At 42.2% G+C, this 9,582-nt stretch overlaps 1 protein-coding gene across 1 annotated transcript; it reads left to right on the top strand.

The window, feature by feature from the left end:
* The first annotated feature begins 3,032 nt into the window (after window positions 1-3,032).
* DDX20 (DEAD-box helicase 20) lies at window positions 3,033-9,022 on the top strand. Its single transcript, XM_080569381.1, has 11 exons — window positions 3,033-3,254; window positions 3,358-3,452; window positions 3,568-3,736; window positions 4,028-4,142; window positions 4,224-4,366; window positions 4,626-4,764; window positions 5,096-5,154; window positions 5,861-5,943; window positions 6,657-6,762; window positions 6,849-6,950; window positions 7,691-9,022. Exons 1-11 carry the CDS (start codon window positions 3,062-3,064, stop codon window positions 8,800-8,802), a joined length of 2,316 nt encoding a protein of 771 aa, XP_080425507.1. The 5' UTR covers window positions 3,033-3,061; the 3' UTR covers window positions 8,803-9,022.
* The last annotated feature ends 560 nt before the right edge of the window (window positions 9,023-9,582 follow it).

Below are 9,582 nucleotides of genomic sequence, written 5' to 3'. Positions count from 1 at the left end.
GTCATAGTGTTACTCAGCATACAGACATCGAGATGGTTTGGAAACCCTTTCACCAGACTCCAGTGGAGACTGAGAAAATTGAATAAATACCTACAAACAGCAGCATCTTTTTGAATTAAGGTGATGTGTCTGAATGTCCCATTAACAGTATACAGCAGAGAACAATGATGTCTGTATCCAAATCACTAAGTTGTCTTGCAACATACCTGCTACCTCAGGAGAGGAAAAAAAAAAAAAAGAAAAACAGGTGAGGAAAATAGAAAGGGGGAGCAGTTCATTGCTTATGGATGTTTTATCGCTTCTCTGCCCTTCCCCCATGGACACAGACACTTCCAACTGCTCTTTGTTGTCTGTTTAAATCACATCAATTTAAAAGGGTTATGAGAGGCTGTATTTAGTCAAAGCATTTATTATGGCCAGGTCTCCTTGTCTGTCTCCTTTTCCAGATGTATCCAGAGAATTATCTCATGTTGGAGACTCATTTCCCCTTGAGGACCAAGGGGAATATCCACTTAAAAATTAAAAAATAATTGGAACTAACAGAATGTATGTGGATAGCCTGTTGCCTCTGCTCTGTGGCACAGTTCTTGCCCCTACCATCTGGCCTGTCCCGACTTCGTAGAGGTAAGCTCTCCAAAGCAGAAACTGTCTTTGTGCTGTGGGGCCCCACTTGTCGTTGGTACTCAGATATTCATGAGAAGAGATCATCATAATAAAATATATAACAAGTGAATAGAATTTGCCAGACTTTTCTTTTTTCTTTTTTTCCTCCCATAAGGAATATAAACATGAAGAATTTCAAAGGCGTAACAGAGACTGTGGTACATCAAAAGCCATTACAATTCATTTAGGCTGCCTGGAAATGTAAGAATAATGACACAGTGTATGTGCTTATATAGTAGAAGTCACTGTTGAGATTTTTTCAAATCCCATTGCAATGAATTGAAGCTGCATGTCCAGAGCCTCTAAACTGCTATGACAATAAAAGCTGATATGCATAAGACCATCCGTGATTTAAAGCAAGTGATCTACAGGGTAGAGTAAGTAATGCATATATGAATATTAATACATTTGGTTTTTGCTGAAGTGAGTGCTACACTTTTTTTTTTTTTTTTTTTTAGTACCCTAGCTTATAAACCCTGTTTCTACATGCAGTACAACCATATCCCAGACTCAAGAGTGCTTAATGAGAAACTTGAGCGCTGAATCTAGAGGGGTCAGAACGAACTTTCCCTGGTATTTCTCTACGGTAGAACAGCTTAGAGATCAGCGGTGGCTGCTTTCTCCCCAGACACATCTGTAGGTACTTTGGGCACCAGCTGCCAGGAAGCTTGTTGAGACTGCTTTACCAACATGGTCGATTTTGTCCTCCTCTCTTGCAGCCTTCTCCATCATTCCTTTGCTGACCCATCAGCTCCATTCCTCGCACAACTCCCTTTCCCCCTCTGCTCTCACTCCTCTCTTCTGACCATTCCTCTGTTTTCTCCTACTACTACTTCTGGCCTGGCGCTGCCTTTCCCTCTGCCCAGTGCTCAGGCTGTTCTCCGGTGTGCCTTGAGCCCAGCTCTCTCCCCAGGGTTCAGATTTATGGCCTAATTAAAGCTCCTACTCGTGGAGCTTGTGGCAAGATCTCCAGTTCGTTTCATTTCCCTCCTGTAGTACAGTGGTTTTGTCCTCTCTGATATTTCTAAGTGCAAGCTTTTGTGCGGTTCCTAAAACAAATGGCCCAGGAAGGTATGAAAGGCTGTTTAGCTTTGAAGGTTTGTCTGTCTCCATATAAAGGATTGCTGTCTCATAAACATAATCATTAACTGCTTCTATGTAGATAAATGCATCTATTGAGATTCACAGTGGGGAGTCACAGCCTCACTTATTGCTGTAAACAGGAAATAATTGCTAATGTTGGTAGAAAAAATGCCAGGAAATTAGCTGAAAAGATGTGTTGTGTCGATTACCCCCCAAAGCACAGCCTGTGCCTTGACTCAACGCACTGGCCCTGGCCCTGTGGCAGACATGGGCAGGCATGGATGGTCTGTCCCCTGCCCTCATCTTGTTCGGAGGGGTGGCCTGCACCTCCTGATCGCCTGCGGATGGTCTTCGTTTCTGCGTGCGTTACCTCGTTCCTAATTAGGTCAGAGCTACCAGGTTTAAGACAAGCTGTCGGACGGGCGATCCTGGCAGCTCCCTGTGCTATGCGGACCAGCGGTGTGCCAGCTGGCGAGGACTGTGGGTTTTACTGAACCCAGGCAATTCCAGGCCCCACAGAGGGCAGCTGAGGAGGGACAGGAGGAAGGAGCAGAGGCCTGAGGACACGGGAGCGTGTGGATTCTGAAGTCTTAGAGAGGAAGGGAGGTATCTGTTCTGAGGGCAAGCAGTGGCACTAGGCAAGGCAACGGCAGACAGCGGCCTCAGAAGAGCAGGATTAATGAATTTTCCAGGGAGGTGGTGGCATCACCGTCCCAGGGGTGTTTAAGGAGAGTTTGGAGTTGGTGCTTAGGGACATGGTTTAGTGGGTGACATTGGTAGCAGGGTGATGATTGGCCTAGATGATCTTGGAGGTTTCTTCCAAACTTGATGAATCTATGATTCTAATACATGCTGTGTAGATAAAACCTCGGTGAGTAGCAGTATTCCCCGCCAGAGTGTGAAATCAGATCAGAGGCAGGGCAGGAGGACCGTTTCCACTGACTGCAGGAAACCAGAAAGTCATCAGTAGTTTACTGAAAACCCTTAGTAATTTGTAACTGAACGCAAACTATCCCACGCCCAACTTCTGGGATCCACCAGCTGGCAATAACGGGCACCGTCAGCTTCCACACTTCGAAGATGCGAGTTCCACCGGCTGTTTTTTTACGAGGTTAACAGAATTTCGTCAAGGTAACGCACACAAACGACGGGACAAGCCGAAACCCAGCCCACGCGGCCCCTGAGGGCCGGGCTGGGCGCGGGCGGCGCCGTCAGCCCCCGGGCGCCCCCTGGCGGCGCGGCCCCGCCCCGGCGGCCATGGGCCGGGGGCGCCTCTCGCGAGAGGCCGCGCGCGCGCCCGCTGCCCGCTCCCAAGATGGCGGCGCCCGCGGAGGCGGCGGGCGGCCGGGAGCGGTTCCGCACGCGGGACGTGGCGGTGCCCGGGGGCCCGTCCGACTTCGGGTCGCTGCTGCTGTCGGCGCCGGTGCTGGCGGGGCTGGAGGCGGCTGGGTTCCACAGGCCTTCCCCGGTGCAGCTGAAGGCCATTCCGCTGGGGCGCTGCGGGCTGGGTGAGCGGCGGGCTGGGCGCGGGGCGCTGGGGAGGCCGCGGGGCGGGGAGCGGGGCTGGAGGCCGCCGCCTGCCCCCCTGACTCCTGTGGCGGCTCCTTGCAGATCTCATCGTGCAGGCCAAGTCCGGCACGGGCAAAACCTGCGTCTTCTCCACCATCGCCCTGGACGCGCTGATGCTGGAGAGCCCGGCCACGCAGGTGAGCGCCGGGCCCCGTTGTGAGGTGGTTTGCCTTGGGCTGTGGGAGGGAATAGAAAGCTTTAAGCTTCTGAACTATCTTGTGGCATTTGGATGTAATTCTCTGTCACTTACAGGCCCTTATTTTGGCTCCTACACGAGAGATTGCTGTGCAGATCCATGCGGTAATCACAACTATTGGAATAAAACTGGAAGGTTTGGAATGCCATGTCTTCATTGGAGGGACGCCTTTGAACCAGGACAAAGTCAGACTAAAGAAATGCCATATAGCAGTTGGTTCCCCAGGTGAGGATGTGCTACGTTGTACTTCATTGGATACTGCGTGGTATTTCACAGTACAAAAAAACGTTATGTTTGAAGTCTGGTTTCCTTTTGTTAATAATAGAGGAGAGTCCCAAAGGGCAGTGACAAAAATGTTTAGATCAAGATAGTATTTTTAGCAAAAGATTATAATAAATATGGCTTTTTTGCAGGCTTATTAAAGTGAATTTTAAAAACTAAGTACTGTGAAACTTACCTTTAGAACCTTTGAGTTAATATTTGTGAAGCTCAATTTACTTTTTTCTTCATACATAGGTCGAATAAAACAGCTCATAGAGTTGGACTACTTGAATACAGCTAGTATCCGTCTCTTCATTCTTGATGAAGCAGACAAGCTTCTAGAAGAAGGCAGCTTTCAGGAGCAAATCAAGTAAGAAAACCACATACCTTATGCATTTATCTGCAGATTAGATGCATGTTTTTTAGTCATTCCCATTTTTTTCTCTCATAGTTGGATTTACTCTTCACTGCCAGACAATAAACAGATGCTTGCTGTTTCAGCTACTTATCCTGAATCATTAGCTAATGCTTTGACCAGGTATATGAGAGAACCAACGTTTGTGAGGTTGAATCCCACTGATCCAAGTCTCATTGGTGAGCCATTTTTATTGATAATCTTATCAATAGATTTAGAAGAGTATCCTAAAACCAAAGCATGCATCCTAAAAATTTTTAGATTCTTTGTGTGTTTCATCTGTTTAAGGAAAACCTGTCTGGTATATTCTTATTTGTCAACTGTTTTTATGTTTAAAAGTCTTTGTTTTAACTGCAGTGACATGTTGATAGCAGCACGGTGCTTTGCATGTTTTTTATGGAAACTTTCGTCTGATGGTCTCCTTGGTTTCATGCTCAGGGTTGAAGCAGTATTATAAGATCGTGAATTCCCATCCACTTCCACATAAAACATTTGAGGAAAAAACCCAGCATCTACAGGAGTTGTTCAGCAAGATTCCATTTAATCAAGCATTAGTCTTCTCAAATTTGCATAGCAGGTAATAAATCTGAAATAAAATCTGTTAAAAGCATGTTCAAAAGCAATGGTTATAATACCCACTCATGGGTAAACTTCTATAGATCTTTTATAAAGTATGCAAATTTCAGAAATGCAGATCAAAAATATTGAAAATAAAGCGTCAACACAGAAGTACCTTGTACGTTAGAGTACAGTGGGACCTAATATCCTATTGCTTTTGTACATCTGTTAGGTGACTGTAAGATGATGGTGACAATTTTGGAATGGAATCCTTGGCTATTAAGAGTAGTGTGTGTGGGCTGTTAGATATGTAGTTTTATTTACTGTTTTCATTCTGTCTATTGTATCAGGGCTCAACATCTAGCTGAAATATTAACGTCCAGAGGCTTTCCCGCTGAGTGCATTTCAGGTAAGCCCATTCAAAACTTTGTGATTTTGTTGGTTGAAGTTGTGCACAACTGTGACCTACAACAGCAAAATTCATCCTAAAAGCTTGGTTTGTATGGCTTCTGTTTGAATAGCTAAGAAGAGCATTTGAACCTTCATAGGTCTTTGCGACCTACATATTAATTAAATTTTTACATTGGTCAACTTTACAGTCTTCTAATTTGTTTGAGAAACATTTTATGAGTATTTAGACAAGTGCACTATTTTATTTTTAAAGGGAAAGCTTAGTTAAATTTGTAGCTGAAAGCAGTATTTTCTGGGAATGCAGATGTTGAATTTACATGTCTATTCCTAGCTTCGCTGTAAAAAGCAGATAGTTAGCTTTAAATGTTTATTAGAAATCTTCCTTTGAATTTTTACTTCAGCATTTTTTCTGGGATTGTAAAATAAAATTTGTCTAAAGTCGATGTTATTCAAATGGGTTAAGTATCTATGTAATCGGTTTCTTTCTCAAATGAGCAAAAGGAAATAGATTGCCAAAAAATAATTCTTATTCTCAAGCTTGTTGTGCTTGTTTCCTGTGTACTCATTTAGAACCGATGTTTGAAGAAGTTTCTCTCAACCTTATTTCTCATATCAGCTACAGTTTACAAAGCAGCGTCTTCCAGAATTTTACGGGCATGAAACTGAAGAACATGAGCTATTTATTCTAACTTTTGTTTCTCTAGGCAGTATGAATCAAAATCAACGACTTGATGCTATGGCTAAATTAAAGCAATTCCATTGTAGAGTTCTGATTTCCACAGACTTGGTGAGTTAGTATTTCACAGCATGTGTGAGTATTGTAAATAAAGCTGTTTGAGATTGTTAGATTTGTCTTGATGTTGAGTAGAACATACACGTACTGATAAAATGTGTGACTTGCGTGCTGTTTGACTTTACACTGTGAAACTTTGAAATTGTCTCCTGCTGTTCAACTGTTTCAAAAATCAGTTTTAATTTAGCTGTTGAATGGTAGAAGTTTGTAGAGATTTCAGAGGAGCGGAGGTGTTAACTTTGGGTAGGAGCTATGGGAAGAAGTTTTTATTTAGTGCAGTATACTCGCAATAGTAATATCCCAAACAACTTCATATCAAGCATTGGTTATGTTTGAAGCACTCAGCTTTTTTTTGAGTGGTTAATGTGTTTCTTCTGTTGTTTGCTTGAGGTTCTGTCATGGAAAAAAAATCTGCATGCTGTCAGGTTGATTTCTTTAATGCTGGGAAGAAGTATGCTTGTTTGTTTTAGCTGTGCAGAAGGAATAAATAAAACGATCCCTAGTTTTCATTATCCCAGTGCATTGTGCCTGTTCTATGTGTATTACTGTAAACTCACTGGAAATTCATAGATGCTTTATAGTGTGTTTTAACAACTAGAAGTTACTACATGAGCAGTTATTCCCTAATGTGTTGTTGTATTTCTTTAAATTTCTTTTCAGCATATTCAGTTATTTTTCCCCTTCTTTCCTTTTTTTGTTTTCTCAAGACGTCTCGTGGAATTGATGCTGAAAAAGTGAATCTGGTTATCAATCTGGATGTACCTGTAGATTGGGAAACATACATGCATCGCATTGGCAGAGCTGGGCGCTTTGGTAAAAGCACAGTTGTGGATTTCCTGAGGTTGCACCAGCTTACATGGGTCTGGTTAGGTAATTATACTTTCTGTTGTGTATCACAGGAACTTTAGGCTTATCTGTGACCTACTGCTGCCGTGGAGAGGAAGAAAACATGATGATGAAAATTGCTCAGAAATGTAACCTTCGGCTTCTGCCTTTACCAGGTATGCTCTCTCCTGTGAATGCAGCTACATATATATATATATATATATATATATATATATATATGTATATATATATAAAATGTTTTTTTGGTTGGTTGCATTTTGCTGCTCATTCAATGCTTCAGACATCTACAGTGAACTGACATGCATCTTCTCTGCTAAAGTGGCATTGTTTTTGGTACAGTTAGACTTCTCATCCCCAGTGCTTATGACCTCTTACGTAACTGCTGCAGTTGTGGGAAGAAATAGGAAATGAACTTAGTGCATGACTATAGATAGGGACAGGAACTCAGAATCCAGCTGTTGCTTAAGCAAGTGCATAATTACTTGAATTTCCAGAAACTCAGTATGAAGCCTTTCTCAGGCTGTAAGATACAGCGGAAGGAAAGAATAATTGAAATGAGATATCTGCTGCCATGCTTTACCAGAAACTGTTCCGCCAAAAATGTAGCACTTAACCTTCTTACATAACTACTAATTTTTTACCTGATTAAATAAGATGTGAAATACAGATGATGAGTAATGCAGTGCTTGTTGTATTAATCAACCTCTTGATGCCTTCCGTGAAGAAAATGTTCTGGTTATTTGAGCTCTTTCAAGAATTGAAGAGGTTGGTTTGCATCCTTAAAATGTCTTAACATCTTATCCGTGCTTTTACAAAGCTTTCCTTCAGTACGCATTTGAATTCCAGAAGGAAGGATGCACTTAATTGAGTGCCTGCTTGTTTCCCCTTTGTACAGAGCCTATACCTCCTGGAATGATGGATCAGTTTGAAGACTGTGAGGTTGAAGTCAAACCTGTTGTATATACAGGTGCTTCTGTGAATTCTGACACTGTGCCTCTCAAATCAGAGGAACCAGTACTTCAGTCTGTTCAAAATAGTTTTGCGGAGGTACATCAGCCTCATTCTGATCTTCCGGGTGAAGATTCTGTAGAGAGGCCAAAAAAGGCTCTGAAGCAAAAGCTGGTGAAAAAGTGCACAAATTCCGCAAATGTGGAAAAAGGTAGCAGAAACCCCAAAACTTCCAGTTGCAACACAGAACAGAAGAATCGAGTAGAAACTGTCTCCAGAATAGGTGTACAAAGTAATAACATGGGGGCTCCAGATGAAGAAGCATTGAAAACAAATCTTCCCAGAATTCCCTGCTTGTCATCTTTCAAAAACCAGCAGAACAATCCCTGGAACTTCTCAGAGTTTGTTGAGGACTATGAATACTTCATTAAAGAAGGGTTGGAGAGAGAGGTTGAAATTTTAAGAAGCTATTCAGGCCCAGGGGAACAATGTGAACTCCCCAGAAATGGTGATGTAGAGTGGAAAGAGATGGAACATAATACAGAAACAGTAGCAAATGTAGCACTGTCTGGTGACAGTGATGGTTCGTACAGTTCAAGGGCTTCCTCCAATAGTGAAAATAACTCATGCTTTGAAGCATCTTCAGATACTCAGAAGAATGCTGTTCCTACCACGCATCAGGGTCTTACAGGCTTCTGTCCTACACCAGAGAAGTCAAAGGAGCCATCGCAAGTCCCGAAGCAAAATAAAGCGAAAAAGAAAATTCCGAAACAAAATTCTAAACAAAAGAGAAACCATTACCATCAATGCCCTAATCCTTCCACAAGAAAAACTGAAGATGACTGCTCCTGCGGCTCTTGGGATGACGCTGTTCCTGGGTTTCTGCAAGAGGCTTGGAGTTATAAAAACTACTGGAAATCTTATTATCAAGCATGGCAAAACTACTATGCTGCAGTGTCTCACATGCAGTACAGGAAAAGTTACAGACAATTTAACTGGATGAATGCTTATCATGTCAACTCAGTCTACCTTCAGGAACTGCTGAACAGTGGTGATTAATATAATGCTTCTGCTGTTAAGGATGGGCTGGTTGGTACAGCAAATGGAAAATACCTGTGAAAACGTAACTGTCTGTCTGCAAGTACATTGTCAGACATAAACAGATTAAAGAAAAATATTGTCTTTTTCATATGCGAGCTGTGTCTAGGTAAATGTTTTTACATGAATTCCAGTGGTGATGTTACAAGTTGTTAATAAAAGGAAATGAAAGACAGCTGGATGTTCAGTTGCAATCTTTCAAATGCTAAGTAAATAAAAGACAAAAGTCATTTGCTTCCATGTAAGAAAACTCAATAAGGAGAAAATGCAAACCAACCCAGTCTTCTCTGCCTGATTTCCTTGCATGTAACTTTTGGGTGAGGATGAATTCATAATGAGACTACAAAAGTTGTTTATAGTCAGAGATCGTTCCCCCTTTTCTGTAATTCTCTTATTAAACATCAGGCACTGATTATATACCAGTTATTAGTGACAGACTAAAACCTGCATCTTAATGCTTGTATTGCTAATTTTAGTCCGGTTAATTAACACTGTATAAATAACATTTCTATAGGACAGGAAAGCTGTGCAGTAGGGGATGGTTTAATTACGTACAAAGTGTGCAGCTATTATAATTGGTCTGTCCCTCAGGGTGCAACAATATCAGACTTGCCACACTTAAAGGAAAGCTTTAATTAGAAATGAAATTACCTGTTAGTACTAACACTAATTGGTATTTCTTGTTTTGGTTGCGCTGCCTTGTACATAGCTACCCTGAAGCAGGACAAGATGGAAGTGGTG

This window comes from Anser brachyrhynchus (assembly GCF_964034855.1).
Source record: "Anser brachyrhynchus genome assembly, chromosome: 27".
Lineage (NCBI taxonomy): Eukaryota > Metazoa > Chordata > Aves > Anseriformes > Anatidae > Anser > Anser brachyrhynchus.
The sequence above is the reverse complement of the archived record's forward strand: the minus strand, read 5'-3'. Positions and strand labels throughout refer to the sequence as shown.

Coding starts and splice junctions, on each gene's coding strand:
- DDX20 (XM_080569381.1), top strand. CDS start 3,062: ATGGCGGCGCCCGCGGAGGCGGCGGGCGGCCGGGAGCGGTTCCGCACG. Junction 4,367..4,625: donor CACTGATCCAAGTCTCATTG/GTGAGCCATTTT, acceptor TTTCATGCTCAG/GGTTGAAGCAGTATTATAAG. Junction 5,944..6,656: donor TTCTGATTTCCACAGACTTG/GTGAGTTAGTAT, acceptor TGTTTTCTCAAG/ACGTCTCGTGGAATTGATGC.